This window comes from Thamnophis sirtalis, unplaced genomic scaffold (assembly GCF_051295495.1).
Source record: "Thamnophis sirtalis isolate CommonGarterSnake01/CBP01778 unplaced genomic scaffold, rThaSir2_p1.2 scaffold_17, whole genome shotgun sequence".
Lineage (NCBI taxonomy): Eukaryota > Metazoa > Chordata > Lepidosauria > Squamata > Natricidae > Thamnophis > Thamnophis sirtalis.
In genome coordinates this window covers 3,019,183-3,044,292 of record NW_028261397.1, presented here as the reverse complement: position 1 = coordinate 3,044,292, position 25,110 = coordinate 3,019,183, and the positions used below count along the sequence as shown (strand labels likewise).

General features: G+C 46.3%; 1 protein-coding gene across 1 annotated transcript; it reads right to left on the bottom strand.

Moving 5' to 3' along the window:
- Window positions 1-1,583: 1,583 nt before the first annotated feature.
- On the bottom strand, window positions 1,584-24,044 carry PIGL (phosphatidylinositol glycan anchor biosynthesis class L). The gene is made up of 7 exons (XM_087702800.1): window positions 23,762-24,044; window positions 19,830-19,929; window positions 14,107-14,197; window positions 11,564-11,631; window positions 10,081-10,112; window positions 2,240-2,373; window positions 1,584-2,033 (listed from the first exon to the last, which is right to left on the bottom strand). The coding sequence occupies exons 1-7, from the start codon at window positions 24,042-24,044 to the stop codon at window positions 1,935-1,937; spliced, it is 807 nt and encodes a 268-aa protein (XP_087558926.1). The 3' UTR covers window positions 1,584-1,934.
- Between the last annotated feature and the right edge of the window lie 1,066 nt (window positions 24,045-25,110).

Below are 25,110 nucleotides of genomic sequence, written 5' to 3'. Positions count from 1 at the left end.
CCTGCTTGAGCAGGGGGCTGGACTAGAAGACCTCTAAGGTCCCTTCTAGCGTTGTTATTCTGCTATCCTCCCTCCCTCCCTCCCTCCTTCCTTCCTTCCTTCCTACTCCTTCTCTGGAGAAGAGATCGGACAACTATTTGTCTGAAATGATAGAGGGTCTCCTGCTTGGGCAGGGGCCTGGACTAGATGACCTCCAAAGTCCCTTCCAACTCTCTTATTCTGTATTCTGTTAAACATGATCAGGAGGTCTGGAGGTCAAACTGTGTGATGAGCAATTAAGGCAACTAGTATGTTTAACAAAGAGAAAGACTAGGGGTGACGTAGCATTTTCCAATATTTGAGGGGCTGCCCCAAAGAAGAGGGAGTCAAGCTATTCTCCAAGGCACCTGAAGGCAGGACAAGAAGCAATGGGTGGAAACTAATCGAGGAGAGAAGCAACTTAGAACTGAGGATAAATTTCCTGACAGTTAGAACAATTAATCAGTGGAACAGCTGGCCACCAGAAGTTGTGGGTGCTCCATCACCGGAGACTGGACAGCCCTTGGTCTGGAATTGTATAAGGTATTCTGCTCAAGCAGAGGGTTGGACTAGATGAACTCTGAGATCCCTTCCAGTTTTACAATTCTATGTCCTGTTTCTTCACACTAAAAGCTGGAAGAATTAGCAGTAGCCCTTGGACTTATATGCCGCTTCACAGTGCTTTTACAGCCCTCTCTAAGTGGTTTGCAGAATCAGCCTCTTGCCCCCAACAATCTGGGTCCTCACTTTACCGACCTCTGGAGGACGGAAGGCTGAGTCAGCTTTCAGCTGTTCAGGATCGAACTTCCTGGCGGTGGGCAGAGTTTGCAGGCAGTACTGCCTTCTAACCACTCTAACCACCTTGGTAAACGTGAGGTCCATTGAATCATTCCTTGGGCTTCCGTCATCGCAAGAACATGACCAAATGTGTGTGGAAGGACACACACAATCACACCATCACCACACTTCCCCGACAACAGCAGTCTAACGTGCCATTTGATGGGCCCCATCCCCAGGCCCACTGGAAGAACCAGATTTTCAGGGTCTTGTAAAAGAGTTATCAAGATGGGGAGGTCAATCCTATCTCTGCAGGGATGATATTCCACAGGGAGGGAGCCACCACAAAGAAGGCCCTTCTTCTCGATGGCCCTTAAGAGAGGAGACCCATAGCATCTTATTTCCAATTTTATCTCTGTGTGGTGGCCCGCCAGCGGCCAGCAGAGCTGGCAGCAGATTCGGACAGTGAGGAGGTTGGGGAGGAAGATGGGCCAGTCCCGGAGTCTGGGGAAGGCAGAGAGGGGGCCAGGGCCATCCGACAGTCATCAGCTCCCTTCGGAGTCAGACATCAGTGAGGCAGAAGAACAGCTGGAGCCTGTTCCCAGTGTGTGCATGCGCAGAGTTGCCAGAGGAAGGGAGCAGCTAAAGACTAGGGGTCGACTTGGGAGAAAGGCCACAGGTGGATGGTGAATGGCCCCTCCCAGAGGACATAAAACAGGAGCGAAAGGGGAGTGGAGTTTGCAGGAGGCAATTAGTTTGCTTCATTGGTTCGTGATCCTCTTGAGATTCCTTGCCAAGGTCTGCAGATATCATCCTGGCAGCTCTCCAAGCCAGATAAGGTCTGTGACCGTAAATCCTCCCTGGAAAGACTTTGCTGGATGTGAATGAGCAGAATTCACACTCAATTAATAAAAGGGTTTTTTGCCGGGACCAGGAGTCTGCTTCAAGCTCTTGGGGAGCCTCATCAGTACGTTCGGTGAGGATGATGTTCCACAGGAAGGGAGCCACCATGGAGAAGGCCCTTCTTCTAGATTAGGTCCTGCTCAGATTTTTCCACTCGTTAAGAGACCTAGAGAGTCACATCTTCCTCCCCTTTTCTCTCTGGGTCTCCAGTTCATCCACAACCTTTCTTTTCCCCGTTAGAGGAAACGCAGAGAGTTGATCACCATGTAGCGGGAGAACCTCACGTACAGACGGCGAAACCAGAGAAGCTGGCTGTGGTGACACCGCATTGCTCTCTGGAAAGAGAAGACAGCATCAGATGTTAGCCAGGGCAGACCAGTGGTGGGTTTCAGGCGGTACGGCCCGGTACGAGCGTACCGGTGGTAGCTGGGAGCCACTGTTGTAAGTCGAGGATTAACTTCCCCTCCTTTGTTGACTTCTTGGGTATGGGAACCAATTTCTGGGGACTTTCCGGAGGGAAAGAAGGAGGTTATCAATGTACCTGGGCCAATTCTGCTTCTCTTTCCGTCGCTGTGACGAGAACATCGGGGTTTTGGTAGCCGCTGAGCGGAGCGTCCCAGATGGAAATGTATTTCCGGAAAACGTTCACGGTCTCAAGGACGAGGAAACGACAATCTGTGTGAGAAACACAAACAGTGGGGAAAATTCAACACCTGTCTTCTGGCCTTGTTTTTCTAAAGCAAGTTTCAACAAGCCCTGGGAGATTTCTACAGTGAAATTGGCCCCTGGTGACACCTTTAGACGATTAGATTTATAATACTGGGTTGCATAAACGATTCAAGTTGGAAGGGACCTTGTAGGTCATCTAGTCCAACCCCACCCCCCCGCCCAAGCAGGAGACCCTACACCATTTCTGACAGATTTATTTCCTGACAGAACAATTAACCAGTGGAACAGAAGTTGCCTCCAGAAGTTGTGGATGCCCCAACACTGGAAGACTTTAAGAAGATATTGGATAGCCATTTGTCTGAAACAGTATATTGTTTCCTGCCTAGGCAGGGGGTTGGACTAGATGACCTCCAAGGTCCCTTCCAACTCTGCTATTGTATAAAATAGAATAGAATAGAATAGAAAATAGAATAGAATAAATAGAATAAGAATAGAATAGTAGCATAGAATAAATATGGAATAGAAGATAGAAAATAGAATAACAATGACAAAATAGAATAAAATAGTGGAATTGAAGTTGCCTCCAGAAGTTGTGAATGCCCCAACACTGGAAGTCTTTAAGAAGATGTTGGATAGCCATTTGTCTGAAACAGTATAGGGTTTCCTGCCTTGGCAGGGGGTTGGACTAGAAGACCTCCAAGGTCCCTTCCAACTCTGCTATTGTATAGAATAGAATAGAATAGGAAATAGAATAGAATAATTAAATAGAATTAGAATAGAATAGAATAGTAGCATAGAATAAATATGGAATAGAAGATAGAAAATAGAATAACAATAACAAAATAGAATAAAACAGTGGAACAGAAGTTGCCTCCAGAAGTTGTGAATGCCCCAACTCTGGAAGCCTTTAAAAAGATGTTGGATAACTATTTGTCTGAAATGGTCTAGGGTTTCCTGCCTAGGCAGGGGGTTGGACTAGAAGACCTCCAAGGTCCCTTCCAACTCTGCTATTGTATAGAATAGAATAGAAAATAGAATAGAATAATTAAATAGAATAAGAATAGAATAGAATAGTAGCATAGAATAAATATGGAATAGAAGATAGAAAATAGAATAACAATAATAAAATAGAATAAAATAGTGGAACAGAAGTTGCCTCCAGAAGTTGTGAATGCCCCAACACTGGAAGCCTTTAAGAAGATGCTGGAGAGCCATTTGTCTGGAACGGTATAGGGCTTCCTGCCTAGGCAGGGGGTTGGAATAGAAGACCTCCAAGGTCCCTTCCCACTCTCCTATTGTATTGTAAAAGAAAGAGTGCAGAGAAGAGCAACAAAGATGATTAGGGGACTGGAGACTAAAACATATGAAGAACAATTGCAGGAACTGGGTATGTCTAGTTTAATGGAAAGAAGGACTAGTGGATACATGATGGGAGTCTTCCAATATCTCAGGGCTGCCACAAAGAAGAGGGAGTCAAGCTATTCTCCAAGGCACCTGAGGGCAGAACAAGAAGCAATGGATGGAAACTAATCAAGGAGAGAAGCAACTTAGAACTGAAGAGGAATTTCCTGACAGTGAGAACAATGAATCAGTGGAACAGAAGTTGCCTCCAGAAGTTGTGAATGCCCCAACACTGGAAGTCTTTAAGAAGATGTTGGATAGCCATTTGTCTGAAACGGTATAGGGTTTTCCTGCCTAGGCAGGGGGTTGGACTAGAAGACCTCCAAGGTCCCTTCCAACTCTGCTATTGTGTTGTAGATGGCAGCCCAGTCTCTTCTATATACATATGTATAATTTATACTTCTCAGAAGTCAAGGCCAACTGAAGGGTGAGGCTTGCAAGGTTAAAAAAACAAGCAACTCGGAGAAAATCTTCCAGCAAAACAATTTTTGTTTCTCCAGCAGCTACAAAGCCTCACTGAGAAGGCAGAGTGGCAGAAAGCCAGCAAAGAGACTTGCCGCTACTGGAAAATTACTGGGAAATGTAAATCATCCTATCGTCAAGGTAAAAGCCGACAGATGGTGCCACCCCCAACCTAAGAGGCTGTTCCTCAAACAGGGTTTGGTTTCCTTGCAATTTTGCACTGTTTAAAAGAAAAAGAAAAATGGGAAGAAAGGCATTTCTAGGCCAGGGGTATCCAGCTTTGGCAACTTAAAAAATGGTGGACTTCAATTCCCAGAATCCCTCACGCCTCTTAAAGCATGGCTGGCTGGGGAATTCTGGGAGTTGAACTCCACAAAATCTTAACGTTGCCAAAATCGGACATCCCTGAGCTTGTTGTTGTTAGTTGCGAAGTCGTGTCCGGCCCATTGCGTCCCCATGGACCACGTTCCTCCAGGCCTTCCTGTCCTCTACCATCCTCTGGAGTCCATTGAAGCTCACGCCGGCTGCTTCGGTGACTCCATCCAGCCCCCTCCTTCTCTGCCGTCCCCTTCTTCTTCTTTTGCCCTCCGTCGTTCCCAGCATGAGGCTCTTCTCCAGGGACTCCTTCCTTCTCAAAGGCCAAAGTCTTTGAGTTTTCTCTTCAGGATCCGGCCTTCTAAAGAGCAGCCAGGGTGGATCTCCTCTGGGACTGACCGGTTGGATGGCCTTGCAGTCCAAGGGACTCAATGCAGGAGTCTTCTCCGGCACCAGAGTTCAAAGGCCTCCATTCTCTGGTGCTCAGCCTTCCTTATGGTCCAACCTTCACAGCCATCCATTGCGACTGGGAAAACCAGCCTTGACTATATGCACTTTTGATTGGCAGGGTGATGTCTCTGCTTTTTAGGATGCTGTCTAGATTTTTCCTCCCCAGGAGCAAGCCTCTTTTCATTTCCTGGCTGCAATCCCCATCTGCGGTGATCTTGGAGCCCAAGAAAATAAAATCAGTCACTCCCTCCATCCCTGAGGCAGGTTATTACCAATTTCTTTAATGCAATACAAACAATAGCAGAGTTGGAAGGGACCTTGGAGGTCTTCTAGTCCAACCCCCTGCTTAGGCAGGAAACCTTATACCATTTCAGACAAATGGCTATCCAGCATCTTCTTAAAGACTTCCAGTGTTGGGGCATTCACAACTTCTGGAGGCACTTCTGTTGCACTGATTCATTGTTCTGTCAGGACAATTGGTTCCAGGTTTCTTAACTCCTTGATTAGTTTCCATCCATTGCCCTTCCTTCCTTCCTTCCTTCCTTCCTTCCTTCCTTCCTTCCTTCCTTCCTTCCTTCCTTCCTTCCTTCCTTCCTTCCTTCCTTCCTTCGCTGTTCCATTGGTTAATTGTCCTCACGGTCAGGAAATTTCTCCTCAGTTCTAAGTTGCTTCTCTCCTTGATTAGTTTCTATCCATTGCCCTTCCTTCCTTCCTTCCTTCCTTCCTTCCTTCCTTCCTTCCTTCCTTCCTTCCTCCCTCCCTCCCTCCCTCCCTCCCTCCCTCCCTCCCTCCCCTGTTCCACTGATAATTGTTCTGATTGTCAGGAAATTCCTCCTTAGTTCTAAGTTGCTTCTCTCCTTGATTAGTTCTATCCATTGCCCTTCCTTCCTCCTTCCTTCCTTCCTTCCTTCCTTCCTTCCTTCCTTCCTTCCTTCCTTCCTTCCTCCCTCCCTCCCTCCCTCCCTCCCTCCCTCCCTCCCCTGTTCACTGATTCATTGTTCTCACTGTCAGGAAATTCCTCCTCAGCTCTAAGTTGCTTCTCTCCTTGATTAGTTTCCACCCATTGGCCAGCCTTCCTTCCTTCCTTCCTTCCTTCCTTCCTTCCTTCCTTCCTTCCTTCCTTCCTTCCTTCCTTCCTTCCTTCCTTCCTTCCTTCCTTCCTTCCTTCCTTCGCTGTTCCACAGATTAATTGTTCTCATTGTCAGGAAATTCCTCCTCAGCTCTAAGTTGCTTCTCTCCTTGATTAGTTTCCACCCATTGCTTCTTGTTCTGCAGGTGCCTCGGAGAATAGTTTGATTCCCCCTTCTTTGTGGCAGCCCCTGAGATATTGGAACATATATGAGGTATAAAGTTTGGGTCAATTTAGCTGCGGTTTGTTATTTCCTTTCCCTTCAAGCTTAATTTGAAGGTTAATATTTGAGGTTGACATTTAATAAAGACTTTATAAAAAAAATTAAAAAGACCCAAATTAAAAATCAGGCTGTTCTTGCAGAATTGTGCCAGGCCAGGGATGCGTCCTTGGGGATGTCCAGCGGGGAGTTTCCAGGTTGATAAGAGGACTGAAATCAAGTCTTATCAGGAACATGCAAGGACATGTTTATTTTGCAAAGGTTAACGGGAGATCTGAAGCAGACGGCAAATATTTACAGGGTTTTTGCTGGTTCTTTTTTTAATGTGTGGAAGATGGTGGTGTAGGAAGTTATCACCTGCCCTCTCCTAGAAAAATGAGATATTTTAGGAAATATTAAAAGCGGAGAATATTTCCCCTAAAAGGGAGGCAGAAACGTGCCCCACCTTTGTCAATGGGCCATTAAGGCCTGAGCCAGAGAAACATAGAGTTAACAGACTCACTCTTAATAGCTCCCCCCACCTTTGTCAATGGGCCATTAAGGCCTGAGCCAGAGAAACATAGGCAGCAAACAGACTCACTCTTAATAGCTCCCCCCACCTTTGTCAATGGGCCATTAAGGACTGAGCCAGAGAAACATAGGCAGCAAACAGACTCACTCTTAATAGCTCCCCCCACATTTGTCGGTTCCACCACAAAAGCGCGTAGGACAAAATCGCGCTCGACAAAAGCGCGCTGTGACGTCATCACAGCGCGACGAAAAAGATCGAAAAAATGTAAAAATAAAGCTAAAACCTTCCCCTAACCCCCCCAAACCTAACCCTAAACCTAACCCTAACCCTAACTCTTAACCTAACCCTAAACCTAACCCTAAACCTAACCGTTAAAGTAACGAAAAACGTAACGCTAACCCTTATCCTAACCCTAACGCTAACGCTAACGCTCTAAAGCTAACCCTAACCCTTACCCTTACCCTAACCCTAACCCTAACCCTAACCCTTACCTTTATGTGAATCGGCTTGCTTTAATTTAATTTTTATTAATTTTTATTTGAATTTTTCGATCTTTTTCGTCGCGCTGTGATGACGTCAAAGGCGCGATTTTGTCGATCGCGCTTTTGTCGTCCGCGCTTTTGACGGGTCACGCATTTGTCAATGGGCCATTAAGGACTGAGCCAGAGAAACATAGGCAGTTAACAGACTTACTCTTAATAGCTCCCCCCACCTTTGTCAAGGGGCCATTAAGGCTTGAGCCAGAGAAACATAGGCAGTTAACAGACTCACTCTTAATAGCTCCCCCCACCTTTGTCAATGGGCCATTAAGGCTTGAGCCAGAGAAACATAGGCAGTTAACAGACTTACTCTTAATAGCTCCCCCCCACCTTTGTCAATGGGCCATTAAGGCTTGAGCCAGAGAAACATAGGCAGTTAACAGACTTACTCTTAATAGCTCCCCCCACCTTTGTCAAGGGGCCATTAAGGCTTGAACCAGAGAAACATAGGCAGTTAACAGACTCACTCTTAATAGCTCCCCCACCTTTGTCAATGGGCCATTAAGGCTTGAGCCAGAGAAACATAGGCAGTTAACAGACTTACTCTTAATAGCTCCCCCCCACCTTTGTCAATGGGCCATTAAGGCTTGAGCCAGAGAAACATAGGCAGTTAACAGACTTACTCTTAATAGCTCCCCCCACCTTTGTCAATGGGCCATTAAGGCTTGAGCCAGAGAAACATAGGCAGTTAACAGACTCACTCTTAATAGCTCCTCCCCCACCTTTGTCAATGGGTCATTAAGGCCCGAGCCAGAGAAACATAGGCAGTTAACAGACTCACTTTTAATAGCTCCCCCCCACCTTTGTCAATGGGCCATTAAGGCCTGAGCCAGAGAAACATAGGCAGTTAACAGACTCACTCTTAATAGCTCCTCCCCCACCTTTGTCAATGGGCCATTAAGGTCTGAGCCAGAGAAACATAGGCAGTTAACAGACTCCACTCTTAATAGCTCCCCCCCACCTTTGTCAATTAAGGCCTGAGCCAGTCTATTCTACATAACAAAGATCTACCTCCTTCAGGCAGAGCCATAATAGGAATTGCCCAAAGCCCTTTCATTACATCATCACCCAGCAAGAGTCAACCAAGCCTGGGACTCAAAAGGCAATCTATGAAGGTTACCCCTGCATTGACCCATGACAAACAATCAGAACACAAGCTCGAATTCAAAAGCCCAGAGAGGTCTTAAAACCCAGGCACTCATGTGATCCTGTCCACCATTAAACCATCTTTCCAAACATTGTTTTCCACTGTCTTTCTTTCTCCCCACTTGGAACTGAACCCAGATGGACATTTCTTCCAACAGGGGAGCTGTCCTCCACTAACGCTGCGGGTGCACAGAAGACCATAGAATCACAAGGATGGAAGGGGCCTCAGAGGTCATCTAGACGAAGCAAAGGGAGCGGTTTGAAAGGAAAGGAAAGCAGCTTCAGGACGATGCTCAAGAAAGGATTCCAGATGGGGAGAGCAGCTAAGGAGTGGGATTGTCTGCCTAGAGTGGTGTTTCTCAGTCTTGGAAATTTTAAGAGGAGTGGACTTCCGCTCCCAGAATTCCCCAGCCACATCATGTGATCAAAATCAGGACGCTTAGCCATTGACTCGCATTTATGATGGTCGCCGCGCCTGGGGAAGCCAGATTCACTTAACAGCCAGGTTAGTAGCTGAACAACTGCAGGGATTGACTTAACAATTGTGGTAAGAAGAGTTGTAAAATGGGGCAAAACTCGCTTAACAAATGTCTCACTTAACAACAGAAATTTTGGGCTCCATTGAGGTAAGTCAAGGATTACTTGTAAAAAAGTATGAAGGCTAAAGATCAATGGCTTCATTCACGGTTCTTCCTTGTTAACCAAATAACTTATTAACAAAATAATCAATTACTCCTGGATTCACAGCTAACTTTTGACCACCATCTCTCAGCTGTGACCAGGGGGGCATTTGCCCAGGTTCGCCTGGTGCGCCAGTTGCGGCCCTACCTGAACCGGGAGGCACTCACAACAGTCACTCGAGCCCTTGTGATCTCTAGGCTGGAATACTGTAATGTGCTCTACATGGGGCTGCCCTTGAAGAGCATCCGAAGACTACAGCTAGTCCAGAATGCGGCCGCGCGAGTGATCGTGGGCGCACCACGGTTCGCCCACATAACACCGATCCTCCGTGAGCTGCACTGGCTACCTGTTGGTCTCCGGGTGCACTTCAAGGTCCTACTCACCACCTATAAAGCGCTCCATGGTAGTGGATCTGGCTATTTGAGAGACCGCCTTCTGCCAATTACCTCCCTGCGTCCCATCAGATCGCATAGAGTTGGCCTCCTCCGTATTCCATCCGCCAGTCAGTGCCGACTGGCGACTACTCGGAGGAGAGCCTTCTCTGTCGCGGCTCCGACACTATGGAACAATCTCCCCGTGGAGATTCGTACCCTCACCACCGTCCAGGCCTTCCGCACAGCCCTCAAGAACTGGCTAACCCGTCAGGCCTGGGGATAATCTTATTTCGCCCCTCCCGAATGCTGAGTGAATGTTGAGTTTTATTGTCTATTTACTTTGTGCACATTTCTTTTTTCGTATTGTCCTACATTCCCCTTCCTTTTTGATTGTAAGCCGCCCTGAGTCCCCTCAGGGAAAAGGGCGGCCTATAAATAAATAAAACAAAACAAAAAACAAAAACAAACAATTAATAAACACCAACCTTCTGGAACCTTCCTCTGTGAGTGCAAGGACCTGTGAAGAGGAAACAAACAGGAGTGAATAGATATACAAGGAGCAGTCTACAAAATACAAATTGTTATCTTTTGAGAGCTGAATGCAATGAAATTTCATTTTACTGTATGCTGATTAGTGTACATTTAAAGTGACAATAAAGTATGCTATTTTTTCTATCCTGAATTCTATTCTATTCTAGTCGATTCAATTCTATTCTAACTGATATTTCTGTTCTATTCTATTCTGAAGTCTATCCTATCCTATCCTACCCTATCCTGAATTCTATTCTATTCTGAAATTCTATTCTATTCTATTCTATTCTATTCTATTCTATTCTGAATTCTATTCTATCCTATCCTATCCTGAATTCTATCCTATTCTATTCTATTTTGAATTTCTATTCTATTCTATTCTGAATTCAATTCAATTCAATTATTTTCTATTCTATTCTGAATTCTGTTCTATTCTATTCTGAATTCTATTCTGTTCCTATTCTGTTTATATTCTGTTCTATCCTATCCTACCCTATCCTGAATTCTATTCTATTCTGAAATTCTATTCTATATTCTATTCTATCCTATCCTATCCTATCCTATCCTGAATTCTGTTCTGAATTCTATTCTGAATTCTATTCTGAATTCTACCCTGAATTCTATTCTATTCTATTCTGAATTTCTATTCTATTCTATTCTATTCTGAATTCAATTCAATTCTATTCTATTCTGAATTCTATTCTGTTCCTATTCTGTTTCTATTCTGTTCTGTCCTATCCTATCCTATCCTATCCTATCCTATCCTATCCTATCCTATCCTATCCTATCCTATCCTATCCTATCCAGAATTCTATCCTGAATTATATTTTGAATTCTATTCTATTCTATTCTATTCCATTCCATTCCATTCCATTCTAGTTGCTCTGGAAGACCAGTAGGGGGCAGCCTCCTCTTAAAAAACTTTTTTTTTTTGGCCAAATCTGAGCATTATACAACAGCCACAGGTTGCGAAGAGGAGGTGCTAACAGGGAACCCCCAAACGTTACACACACCCTTGCTAACAGCGTGAGATTTGCAACCGAAGCCATAAGGGGAGTGGTGGGTGCCTGAAGCCCTGAAGGTAGCCTTTCACTTCCGACCACCCATTTAGTGACCGTTTGAAGTTACGATGGCACTGGAAAAAGTGACTTACGACCATGTTTCACACTTATGACCATTGCTGCCTATGTCGCAGGTCAGATGATGAAAATTCAGACGCTCGGCCATGGGCTCACATTTATGACAGCCACAGGGTCTCGGGGCGTCCTCCCGGGGAAGCCAGATTCACTTAACAACCACGTGACTCCCTGAACCGCTGCAGTGATTCACTTAACAATGGCGGCCAAAAGGTCGTAAAATGGGGCAAAATCTGCAGAACAACTGTCTCGCTTAGCAACCAAAATTTGGGGCTCCAAAGGGGAGGGAGGCAGACCGTACCTGACAGCGGCATAAACTGATCGGTGGTTGGGGTGCCCACTCACGCCTCTGGCGTCGAAGGTTACAACCTAGATGGAAAGAACCAGAAAAAGGGACTGTGTGGTTTATTTATTTTTAAACTCAAGGGGAAGGCGTTTTCCACCTATCACAGAATTACACTATTACGAAGGAAAGAAGGAAGGAAGGAAGGAAGGAAGGAAGGAAGGAAGGAAGGAAGGAAGGAAGGAAGGAAGGAAGGAAGGACAAAAGGAAGGACAAAAGAAAGAGAAGGAAGGAAGGACAAAAGGAGGACAGAGGAGAAGGGAAGGAAGGAAGGAAGGAAAGAAGGAAGGACAAAAGGAGTACAGAGGAGAAGAGAAGGAAAGAAGGAAGGAAGGAAGGAAGGACAAAAGGAGGACAGAGAAGAAGAGAAGGAAGAAGGGAAGGAAGGAAGGACAAAAGGAAGGGAAAGAAGGAAGGACAAAAGGAGGACAGAGGAGAAGGGAAGGAAGGACAAAAGGAGGACAGAAAAGAACGGAAGGAAGGAAGGATAAAAGGAGGACAGAGAAGAAGGAAGGAAGGACAAAAAGAGGACAGAGAAGAAGGGAAGGAAGGAGGGAAGGAAGGAAGGACAAAAGGAAGGGAAAGAAGGAAGGACAAAAGGAGGACAGAGGGGAAGGAAGGAAGGACAAAAAGAGGACAGAGAAGAAGGGAAGGAAGGAAAGGAATGAAGAGGACAGGGAGGGGAGGGAGGGAGAGAGGAGGGAGGGAAGGAAGAGGAGAAAGGAAGGGATGGAGGAAGAGGGAAGACAAAGGTAGGGTATGGTAGAGGTGAGAAAAGGGAGGGAGAGAGGAAGGTAGGGGGGAGGGGAGGAGGAAGAAAAGAAGGGAGGGAGGGACAGAGGAGTTGCGGGAAGGATGTAGGGCAGGGGAGGGGAAGGAAGGAGAAAAAGGAAAGGGAAGAAGGAAGGAAACTGGGGAGCAGAGGGGAGGAGGAACGGAGGAGAAGAAAGCCAGTTTGACTTTTCTGACCCCCTTGCAACAGACATCCCCCCCCCCCCCAATGCAAGCCACCTTGAGTGGCATGGCCTCTTCCTCCGATGCCACCTTGAGGAGAAAACGTCCCTGGCATTTCCGGCTGGTCTGGTTTGACTTTGGGGGGGGGGGGCGAGGCCTTCCTTCGCAGCTGGCTGCACCTGAGCTGGACCACTACCAGGGGGGACCACCCAAACCCCCTTGTTTCCCCACAGCCCCTTCTTGGGGGTCTTTTGGCATGGACCCCCTTCTTACAGCTGCTCCAAGCAACAACCAAAGGGTTTGTGTGGGATATTGTTCTCGACTTATGACCACAATTGAGTCCAAAGTCTCTGTTGCTAAGCGAGACATTGGTCCGGTGAGCTTTGCACCATTTTGCAACGCGTCTCGTGACAGGTGTGAGGAGAATCCCAGCAGTCGTTAAGTGAGTCATGCGGTTGTTAAGCGAATCCGGCTTTCCCATAGATTCTGCTCGTCAGAAGTTCACGAAAAAGGAGATCATGTGACCCTGAGAGACACAGCGACTGTCGTAAATTTAAGTCAGTTGCCAAGCATTTGAATGTATATAAACTCCAGGACTGTGGGGATGGCACAACAGTCGTAAGTGTGAAAAAACGGTCGTAAGTCCCTCTTTTTCCGTGCCATTGTAACTTCGAGCGGTCACTAAACGAACTGTTGTAAGTCGAGGACTACTTGTAACTTTGCTATCGACCCTTTCATTTAAGAGTCGGGGCACCTGTGGTGGCCCAAGCACTCCGCCAGCGAAAACGGGAGCTCCGTTTCCGCTGGCAGAAGGTTGCCGGAGGCCGTCGCAGCCGACAACAGAGCTCAGGTGGGCCCTACCCAGCCCTCCTGACAGTGATGGGTTACTGCCGATTTGGACCGGGCGTGGCCTGGAGCAGCTGAGAGCGTCCCGGTACAGTGGCTCATTTGGATCTTCCCGCCCGCGCTCTATAGCTGTATTTATGCTGAAAGACACAGTGTGCACGTTCGGACCGCGTGCGGTGCCTGCGCAAGCCCCAACAAGCAGCTGGTTGTTGCAAGGGCAATGGATTGTGCATGCGTGTGCAGCGCACGTCAGGCCTGTGCACGAACAGACTGAGATCAGCATACCGGTAGCAGAGATGTTAGAAATGGGATTCAGCCGGTTCTGGCCAGTTCTGGAGAACCGGTAACGGAAATTTTGAGTAGTTCGGAGAACCGGCAAATACCCCTTCTGGCTGGCCCCGCCCCATCTGTTCTCTGCCACCCCCGAGTCCCAGCTGACCGGAAGGGAATGGGGATTTTGCAGTATCCTTCCCCTGCCAAGCCCGCCAAGCCACGCCCGCCAAGCCAAGCCACACCCAGCAAGCCACACCCACAGAACCAGTAGTAAAAAAATTTCAATCCCACCCCTGAGAAGGATCCTTCACTGTTCCCAGGGCAGCCCCGAGGGCCTTGATTTTGACACTCCTGATTTAAGACCTTTGTGGGTCTGTAAAGCAAAGAAAACTTGAAGTCAGGGAGAAATACTTAAAATACTAAATTACCAAATCAATGTGGTGGGTTTCGATGTGTGAGAGGATTAGCTCTGTGAGGAGAGGGACGTCCCACTCGGCAGACGGATGATCTGGAAGCTTCCTAAGGAAGGAAGGGAGGAGGGAAGGGGGGAGGGAGGGAGGGAAAAAAGAGAGGAAGGAAGGAAGGGAAAAGAGAGAAAGAAAGGAAGGGAAAAGAGAGGAAGGAAGGACAGAAGGAAGGACGGAGGGAAGGAAGGAAGTGGAAGTGGAAGAAAAGAAGGGAAAAGAGACAGGAAGGAAGGGAAAAGAGAGAAAGGAAGGAAGGAAAAGAGAGGAAGGACGGAAGGAAGGACGAAGGGAAGAAAAGAAGGAAGGGAAAGAGGAAGAAAGGAAGGGAAGAGAGGAAGGAAGGAAGGAAGGAAGGAAAGAAGAAAGGAAGGATGGAAGGAAGGAAGGAAGGAAGGGTAAAGGGAGAGGAAGGAAGGAAGGGAAAAGAGGAAAGAAGGAAGGAAAGGAAAAGGGAGGAAGGAAAGGAAAAAAGAGAGCAAGGAAGTAAGGAAGGGAAAAGAGATAAAAGAAAGGAAGGGAAAAGAGAGGAAGGAAGGACAGAAGGATGGAAGGAAGGAAGGGAAAGAGGAAGAAAAGAATGGGAAAGAAAGAGGAATGAATGAAAGAAGGAACGAAGGGAAAAGGGAGAGGAAAGAAGGAAGGAAAGGAAAAGAGGAAAGAAGGAAGGAAGGAAAGGAAAAGAGAGGAAGGAAAGGAAAAAAAAGAGGAATGAAAAAAGGAAGGAAGGAAGGAAGGAAATAAATAACCAACAAAAGTGAAATTCGAATTCTAAAAACAAACCATACAATCACATCTAGTCCAACCCTACATCATTTCTGACAGATGCCAATCTTTTCTGCTGAGCACCTGGCAGAAGATCCGTGGCTGGCATGGGTCAAGGTCACGGGAGGCCGGTGGAAAGAGACAGCGGGGAGGCCGAGGATCAAATGAAATCCTTCTGACCTCAACGGCGGGACAACAATCAACGCAAAAAGAGCCTCCCGTCGCCTGTCGAGTTAAAACTAGGTTAAACTGTGTGTTTTTTTCCTAAGCGCCAATGATTTTTAAAAGGGGCCACTAAAAGATACGGATAAGTCCTCAACTTACGGCCGTGCTAAGCAAGAAAGTAGCGCGGTGTTTTTTCTTCCCGTTTGATTAGCTTTCTTCCCACGACTGTTAAGTGAATCACGGTTGTTAAGTTAGTCATGAGGTTGTTAAGTGAATTTGCTTCCCCGTTGATTTTCCTGGTCAGAAGATGGCAAAAGGGGATCACGTAAGCCCGGGACCGTCATTTATATGAGTCAGTTGCCAAGTGTCTTAATTTTGATCACCTAACCATATGGGGGGTGGGTACCGTAATGCTCCTAAGTGTGAAAAACGGGGGTAACTCACTTTTTTCAGTGCCGTCGTAACTTCGAGTGGCCACTAAACAAATAGTTGTAACTCAAAGACGGCCTATACATTAGTCTGGATTTTTAAATTGTATTGATATTGGCTGCAGCAACAGAATCGGAAAAGTCTAAATTCTAGGGATTCAGGACAGAACAAACCTGAGCTTCTTTCTCGCTGGGGGATTATGGGAGTGGAAGTCCTTCCCTCTTAAAGCATTGCTGGCTGGGGGATTATGGGAGTGGAAGTCCTCCCCTCTTAAAGCCTGCTGGCTGGGGGATTCTGGGAGTGGAAGTCCTCCCCTCTTAAAGCATTGCTGGCTGGGGGATTCTGGGAGATTCTGGGAGTGGAAGCCCACCCCTCTTAAAGCATTGCTGGCTGGGGGATTCTGGGAGATTCTGGGAGTGGAAGCCCACCCCTCTTAAAGCATTGCTGGCTGGGGGATTCTGGGAGATTCTGGGAGTGGAAGCCCACCCCCCTTAAAGCATTGCTGGCTGGGGGATTCTGGGAGTGGAAGTCCTCCCCTCTTAAAGCATTCCTAGCTGGGGAATTCTGGGAGATTCTGGGAGTGGAAGCCCACCCCTCTTAAAGCATGCTGGATGGGGGATTCTGGGAGTGGAAGCCCACCCCTCTTAAAGCCTGCTGGCTGGGGGATTCTGGGAGTAGAAATCCACCCTCTTAAAGTCCCCCAGGCTGAATACTCTTTCTTCCATCCCATGCACCACTTCCACCCTCCCTCTCTGCCTGCCTTGGAGCATAGGTGTGTTTTCCAGCTCGCTTCAACGCAAACTTCTGGCAGCCCTGTGGCTGTGCCTCCCTTCCCATGCTCTGGAATAACCCCGGGTGCAGCTCTGGAATGCAATGCGCGGCAGCGCACCCTGGCATACCACAGCCTGTGCACTCTGGCCTAAATAAAACAAAACTGCCTTTTGCGGGGAGGCGAGATCCAGTTTTCTCCCCTGCCGTTGTTTACATGAGTCAGAAGAAAGGCGGAGGGGAAGGATAATCGCTCGTGGGGGAGCAAATCCCTCGCCCAGTAGACAAGATTTGAGAACAGGAAAACTGACTTTGAGCCTTGACAAAGGAAACCTTTCAATATTGTTAGTCCTTGACTTATGACCATTCATTTAGCGACCATTCGGAGTTACGACCGTCATGGGATCCAAGTTCATAGGCTTGGCAACTGGCATGTACTTGTGACGGTTGCAGAGTCCCCTTTCCCGACCTTCCGACCGCCAATACGGAAGCCAGATTCACTTAACAACCGCGTGACTAACTTAAGAACGGCGGCGATTCACTTAACAACCGTGACGAGAAACCTTTCTCCAGCGTGTCTACGGAGATCATTCTAGATCGTGCTTGTCCTACAAAATGCTTTTCCAAAAGGCAACTGGATTTTCTTGGGGTTTCTTGTTTTTTCCCCCTTTTTAAAACCTTTTTGCATATTTTTTCAAATAGGGTTAACAATATTTTATTTCTATTAAAATGTATGATACACAGAATATGATGATTGGCATAAAAATAACACATTGAAAGCTGGGACAAGTCACGGGAGCTCACTCCGTTACTCGGCGCTAGGGATTCGAACCGCCAAACTACCGATCTTTCTGATGGAGGATTATAAATCAAATAGGAAAATTATGGAAGATTATAATTTAACATAAATGCTTGCATTATTATTATTATTATTAGAATTATGCCAGCTTGCTAAATATAACAAATATGTTTTTTAATAATATTTTATTTGTTTTAAAAAGGGATGGCATTCAGAATAGGGTTGATTGACATAAAAATAACACATTGAAATATTGAATAACTAAATAATGAAAGCTTATAATTTAACATAGGTAAAGGTAAAGGTTCCCCTTGCACATCTGTGCTAGTCGTTCCCGACTCTAGGGGGCGGTGCTCAGCTCTGTTTCAAAGCCAAAGAGCCAGCGCTGTCCGAAGACGTCTCCGTGGTCATGTGGCTGGCATGACTCAACGCCGAAGGCGCATGGAACGCTGTTCCCTTCCCACCAAAGGTGGCTCCTATTTTTCTACTTGCATTTTTTACCTGCTTTCGAACTGCTAGGTTGGCAGAAGCTGGGACAAGTCACGGGAGCTCACTCCGTTACGTGGCGCTAGGGGTTCAAACCACCGAACTGCCGACCTTTCTGATCGACAAGCCTCAGCGTCTTGGCCACTGAGCCACCGTGTCCCTCAACTTAACATAAATACGTGTATTATTATTAGAATTATACAAGCTCGTTCAGTGAAACAAATATGATTAATGCTCTTTTATTTAGATCAAAACGTACGACACTCAGCATTTGTAAAAAGTAAAAACAAAAAAGTTGGGGTGGTTGGAGTTAAAAGAAAAAAAAAAAAATTCTTTTTCGCTTCTCATCCAAGAAGCCGGAAAACAGAGAAAGCTTCTTGGATGAAGAGCAAAACATTTATTAAAAAAATTAAAAAGCCCAGGAAAATCCAGTTGCGTTTTGGGAAAATGCCTTTGGGACATTTGCAAAGCTTGGCTGTAGTAACAACGGCTGGGTTTCCTTGGCAGGGCTGCCTCTGTGGGAACTGGGCTAAACCACCAAATTTTATTCCAATTTCTTTTTTCCATTTTCCACCTCTAAAAACACAACCCGTCTCAACGGAGAGAGTTGCCAACCCTCCAAACCTCCAGGAATCATTGGCAAGGAAAGCCGCCGAGATGGTTTGTCGATTCCCGTGGGATTTGCTTCTTGGAAGCAGTGTTTGCGTGCTTCCGTAAATAAGGACCGTCTGGGATTTGCTTAGCTGTGGAAAGGACAGAGAAACTGACTTGCCCTCTGTCTGATGTCTTTTTTTTTTTTTTTTGGCCTGCGCTGGAAAAATAAAAGCTATTAAATCAAATCTGGGAGGAAAAAACAAAACAGCGCTAAGAAAACCAGGATTTGACCTTGGGAAAATAATGTTTCTAAACATAGGAGCGTCCTGGAACTCATAATAGCAATAGCAATAGTTCAGAAATTTAATAAACTGAACTGAATAGCAATAGCAGTTAGACTTATATACCGCTTCATAGGGCTTTCAGCCCTCTCTAAGCGGTTTACAGAGTCAGCATATCGCCCCCAACAACAATCCGGGTCCTCATTTCACCCACCTCGGAAGGATGGAAGGCTGAGTCAACCTTGAGCCGGTGAGATTTGAACTGCCGAACTGCAGAACTGCAGTCAGCTGAAGTAGCCTGCAGTGCTGCACTCTAACCACTGCGCTATCGGCTCTTAATAAGGATAATAAATCCTTAGCATATAGATTTAAAGCCGGCCCTGCTTGCAACTATATGTAAAAGAATAAAAATGGGGAAAAACTTTTTTTTTAAAGGAGAGAACCAACCTAGAAATAAGGAAGAATTTACAGACAGTGAGAACAATTAACTTGCCACCAGATGACTTGCGAGTGGATGTTTTTGAGTGGATGTTGTGAGTGGATGTTTTTAAAGAAAAGATTGAACAATCATTTGTCTGGAATAACATAGGGTCTCATGCTTGAGCAGGGGGTTGGACTAGAAGACCTCCAAGGTCCCTTCCGTTATTCTACTATAATAAAGGGTTTGGGGACTAAATGAAGGAGCTAGCTATGTCTACCCTATCAAAGAGAAGGGGGGGGGGGGGGACAGGATAACAGTCTTCCAGTATTTGAGGAGCTGCCCCAAAGAAGAGGGAGTCAAGCTATTCTCCAAAGGACTTGAGGTTAGGACATGAAGCAATGGATGGAAACTAACCAAGGAGAGAGGTTACCTGGAATTAAGGAGAAATTTCCTGACAGCGAGAACACTTAACAGTCCTTGACCTACAATAGTTCCTTTAGCGACCGTCTGAAGTTACAACGGCACTCAAGAAAGTCACTTATGACTGTTTTCCACCTGTTAGACTTGCAACATGATTACAGCCATGTGACCCAAATTGGGACACTTGGCGACTGGCTCATATTTATGACGGTGGCAGTGATCCTCTTTTGCGGAGGAAGGTCAGCGGGGAAGCAGGATTCACTCAACAACCCTGTAACTAACTTAACAACTGCAGCGATTCGCTTAACGACCTGCGGCAAGAAAGGTAGCAAAACGGGGCACAACCCACCGAAGAACTGTCTTGCTTCGCGGTGGAAATCTTGGGGTGCCCACTGTGGCCGTAAGTCGAGGACTACCCGTCGTCAACTATCGGGGATGGTGTAGTGATGAAGGGTCGGACTAGATGACCTTTTAGGTCCCTTTCAGCTCGTATGAGTCTATGACTTTTTGCATAACCCAACAATGGTAGTTTTGGGGTGTTTTTTTTTTAGAAAATTACCTGTGATCCAGGACGGTTACATTGGAAGGAGGGATCCCTAAAACGTCGCAGCTTTCTATCAGTTCCGCTTTGCGAATCTCTCCCTGCTGATAATAATTCCCTGTGAATGATAAAAGAGATTAAAGTCATGTTCTCACTTAAGGCTTTCCAAATGAACGAAGCCGACTCCTTGTCCCGATAAATCCCCTTTTTTATCTATTTTTAAAGGGAATTCCTCTCCAGCAAAGTCCCGGCCAACAGTCTTTCAAGAGATTTCACAACTACGGACTTTTATCAGGCTTGGAGAGCTGCCAGGCCGATATCTTCCAAACTCCACGCTGTAGCAGCAATTACTTGGCAAGGAGTCAGGAATGGATCTTCACTCGAATGAATGGAACTCCTGCAAACTCCACTCCCCTCTCGCTCCTCTTTATTCCCTATGGGAGGGGCCATTCACCGTCCACCTGTGGCTTCACTCCCGAGTTTTGTCTGGCAACTCTGCGCATGCGCACACTGGGAACAGGCTCCAGCTGTTCTTCTGCCTCACTGATCTCCGACTCTGAAGGCAGCTGATAACTATCGGACGGCCCTGGCCCCCTCTCTGCCCCCGACACAGAACCCTCATCCGAGCCTTCCCCAGACTCCAGGACTGGCCCAGTTTCCTCCCCAACCCTCCTCACTGTCCGAATCTGCTGCCAGCTCTGCTGCCTGTTGGCAGGCCTCCGTTTCACATTTATTTATTTACCTTTTTTTTTTTAGCAATAGCAATAGCAGTTAGGCTTATATACCGCTTCATAGGGCTTTCAGCCCTCTCTAAGCGGTTTACAGAGTCAGCATATCGCCCCCACAGTCTGGGTCCTCATTTCACCCAGATAGATAGGTAGGTAGGTAGGTAGGTAGGTAGGTAGGTAGGTAGATAGATAGATAGATAGATAGATAGATAGATAGATAGATAGATAGATAGATAGATAGATAGATAGATGATGGATGATAGGTAGAGAGACAGAGAAAGACAGATGGCTGATAGATAGGATAAGAAGATTAGATAGATAGATAGATAGATAGATAGATAGATAGATAGATAGATAGATAGATAGCAATAGCAGTTAGACTTATATACCGCTTCATAGGGCTTTCAGCCCTCTCTAAGCGGTTTACAGAGTCAGCATTTCGCCCCCACAGTCTGGGTCCTCATTTCACGCACCTCGGAAGGATGGAAGGCTGAGTCAACCTTTGAGCCGGTGAGATTTGAACCGCGGAACTGCAGATAACAGTCAGCTGAAGTGGCCTGCAGTTCTGCACCCTAACCACTGCGCCACCTCGGCTCTATCGTATGTATTTTTGGCACATACATTCCCCTCCACCTCAGAAAAAAAAAATTAAAGTCACCGAGAAATCAAAAGAGGAAGAGGTTAATGAATAACACAATACGAGTCCACGTAATAGAATCTGTGCTGGAAAAGTATAAAAGTTGATGTATTTTTCTTTTACTGGCTAAGTTTTATAACTTTTCCCCCCCCCCGTTTTGCCGTTTTGAGGGCAGTGGTGGAGAATTAGAGGCAGTCCTTGACTTACAACAGTTCACTTAAGTCACCATTTGAAGATACAACAGCACTGAAAAAAAGTGACCTTTTTCACACTTACGACCATTGCGACATCTCTGTAGTCACGTGAATCAAAATTTAGACGCTTGGCAACGGGTTCATTTTTATGACGGTTGTCGCAGTGCCTCCCAGGGTAGCGTGATCCCCTCCTGACCAGCAAAGGCAATGGGGAAGCCGGATTCACTTAACAACCACGTGACTAACTTAACAACTGCAAAACCCGCTTAACAACGGTGGTTAGAAAAGTCGTAAAACGGGGCAAAACTCACTTAACAAACGTCTCACTTAACAACATGCATTTTGGGCTCCGTTGTGGTGGTAATGCAAGGTCTCTACCTGTAATGATGATAATGGCAATAATCACAATAGGACTACGAGTTCAAAAGATGCACACCCTCTGATGGATTTGGATTGATTGGGGATGCTTACCAAGTCAGCATTGACTCTTAGCAATTGAATAGCAGTTAGCAGTTAGACTTATATACCGCTTCATAGGGCTTTCAGCCCTCTCTAAGCGGTTTACAGAGTCAGCATATTGCCCCCACAATTTGGGTCCTCATTTTACCCACCTCGGAAGGATGGAAGGCTGAGTCAACCTTGAGCCGGTGAGATTTGAACCGCCGAACTTCAGCTAGCAGTCAGCTGAAGTGGCCTGCAGTACTGCACTCTAACCACTGCACCACCTCGGCTCAGGTAATACAGGTAATCCTCGACTTGCGACCACAGTGGAGCCCACCCTTTCTGTTGCTCAACAAGGTAGTTGTTAAGTGAGCCTTGTCCCATTTTACGACCGTTCTAGCCACCGTTGTTAAGCGAGTTTTGCAGTTGTTAAGTTAGTGGTTGCTAAGTCGATCTGGCTTCCCCATTGACTTTTGCTTGCCCGAAGGTCGCCCAAGGACACTGCAACAGTCATAAGTCCATGCCAGTTGCCAAGCTTCTAACATTTGGTCATGTGACCAAATGGGCGATGTCCCAAGTCACTTAAGTCGGGGTTTTTTTCAGTGCTGTTGTAACTTCAAACAGTCACTAAACCAGTGTTTCTCAACCTTGGCGACTTTAAGTCCTGTGGACTTCAACTCCCAGAATCCCCCAGCCAGCACAGCTGTGCTGGCTGGGGGATTCTGGGAGTTGAAGTCCACAGGACTTAAAGTCGCCAAGGTTGAGAAACACTGAGCTAAACAAATGGTTGTAAGTCAAGGATTAAGAAGAATAAATAATAGTATAGCAATACCAAAATCACTGCTAAGCATCCTGCACTGTCTCTCTATTCCTGCAAAGAAAACGTGTGGATTTATCATGCTTTTATCTCCCCAGTTTTTATCCTGCCTTTGAGGAATACAAGGCCCTCCCTCCTTCACTTTTCTCCAGACAACAACCCTGCCAGGTAGGATGGTCTGGAAAGAGGCAAATGAAAGGGAAGTGGAGAGATGAAGGGAAAGAGAGAAGTGGAACAGAGCGGAACAGAGCGGAGGGAAGAAGAGGCAGGAGAAAGAAGGAGAGGGAAATAAAGAGGGGAAAAGAGAGAAAGAAATGGATGAGGGGAGAGGAGTAGGAGAGAGGGAAGGAGAGAGAAGTGGAGAGAGAAGAGGGGAGAGGAGAAGAGGAAAAGGGAGGAGAAGGGAGGAGAGAGAGAAATATATAGAATGCTATGGTACAATTATGAAAATAATGCCTATATAACTATAACAGACAACATTATGTATTTAAAAGAGATTATAAATGTATGATTAAGAGAATATTGGTTATAATCAGAGTGTATAAAGCAATGTACTCTTAAAAAGGACTGGATACATCTCTTGCAAAACTGCAAATGTGATGTATTATAAAGAAAAAATGTACAATACAAATATTTATTTTTAAAAAAAGACTAGTTCCAAGGTTATGTATTAAGATTCCACAGGTGAGCGGGGACTTGCACCTCCCCAGTCCTACTCTAGCATTTTTAACTTTTATTTATTTGTTTATTCTGTTGGGGAAAATTTGATGATTTTTGAGGGGAGGGACTTTTATTTTCTTTTCTCTCCTTTTCCCATCACGTCTTTTTAGGCCATAAGCCTCTCAATAAAGCAATTTCTGCTTGGTTTTTATGCCCATTTTGCAGACAGGGAAAACTGAGGCTGAGTGACGTCACACTCAACGGCCAACCTTTATTAGTTCGGGCAATACAGGCTACAGATGGGCGGAGCTCTTTGGAAGGTCGAAGCCAGATGACGTCAGAGCGCCTGCCCCTTACGTGCGGCAATGGCGTGAGCGCGTTCAGCCCCGCGCGCAAAGTGGGCGTTCCGAGACCGCGGTTGCTAGGCAACTCCGCAGCGCTCTTTTTTTTTTCCTCCCCCTCCCCTCCCTCACCTGTGGAGCCGCAGAGCAGCCATAGGCTGGCCGGCTTCAAGGCGAGGATGGTGGGGGCGAAGAACATCGCTTCGTCATCAGGGTGAGCCGTCACGAAGAGGACGCGGGTGGCCTGGACGTCGCGTCGCACCATCGCTGACTCCTCCGGTCCGTCTGAGAAAAGTGTCCGGTGGTCCGGCCGCCGCCACTTCCTCAGGCCGTGGTAGCGCTGCAGCCACCAACGGGAAAGGAGCCATAGCAAAAGAACGGCAAGAAGGAAAAGGAACGGGGCGTTCGTCGCCATTGTAACGCAGGAAATGTGGGGAATAAGAGGAAAGGACCAAGAAAGTCCGGATGGAAACTTGAACTGCAAAGAATGGTTCCGCCTCTCATTCTTTTAGAGAAAATGGTATTTTCTTGGTATTTCCAAGCTGGCTTGTAAAACCGTTGTAGGAAACCAAAAGGTTGTCAAATCTAGGATAACATCCAACTTATTTTTCATCTGAAGGCCTTTGGGTTGGTTCTGCATTCAATACAAATGCTTCAATTCCTGCAGCTCCAGCATCCTTTTCACTATCCTGCATCCTTTTCACTATCTCAGTTTTGCTCCCTTCCAATTTATTCGCCGAAGGGGAGAAAACACACATGGCAAAACTCCTCAGAGACGTTAAAGTACATTGGATTCTCTCGTACAGAGTGAAGTTTGGCTTTGCAAAGTGTTACTTGATTTTGGGTTGCTGTGGTGTAGGAAGTTATCACCCAGCCCTCTCCCAGAAAAATGAAATATCCTAGGAAATAGTGAAAAGGCAGAATATTTCTCTGGATAAAAAAAGGCAGAATATTTCTCTGGGGAAAAAAAGAAACATGTTTTTAAAAGACAGAATAGCTGCCTGTAGCTTCCTGCCCATCCCCACTTTGTCAGTGGGCCATTAAGAAGGCTGAGCTAGTCCACTTTACATAATAAAGACTTCTCCACTTCGGATACAGGGGAATGGGATTAAAGCATGATAATATTGGCCCCAACTGACCACATGGCATCTGAGAACTCATCCAAACCTGGATTCAAAACACAGCCTAGAGAGTAGCCCCCTGCATGGCACCATGGGAGTCTGACAACCAATCAGAATACATTTCTTACACAGGAACAGGAAACAGAGAGGTGGGACTGAACAGGTGATAAAAAGCCTAGCAAGCCCCTCCCTCAGCCCTTCTCTTCTTCTCCACCAACGTTGAAAGGGGAAAAAAACCCCCAGTAACTCCCCAGCTTTAATCTCCAGCAAATTTCCTGAATATATGGCTATTTATCCATTGTCAACTTAATAATTTATCCAGGTTTTCTAGATTCCACTGATGAAAGAAATGTCCTTCTG

Coding starts and splice junctions, on each gene's coding strand:
- PIGL (XM_087702800.1), bottom strand. CDS start 24,044: ATGGCGACGAACGCCCCGTTCCTTTTCCTTCTTGCCGTTCTTTTGCTA. Junction 19,930..23,761: donor GCTGCTCTGCGGCTCCACAG/GTGAGGGAGGGG, acceptor TATCATTCACAG/GGAATTATTATCAGCAGGGA. Junction 2,374..10,080: donor ACAGAGGAAGGTTCCAGAAG/GTTGGTGTTTAT, acceptor TTTCTCACACAG/ATTGTCGTTTCCTCGTCCTT.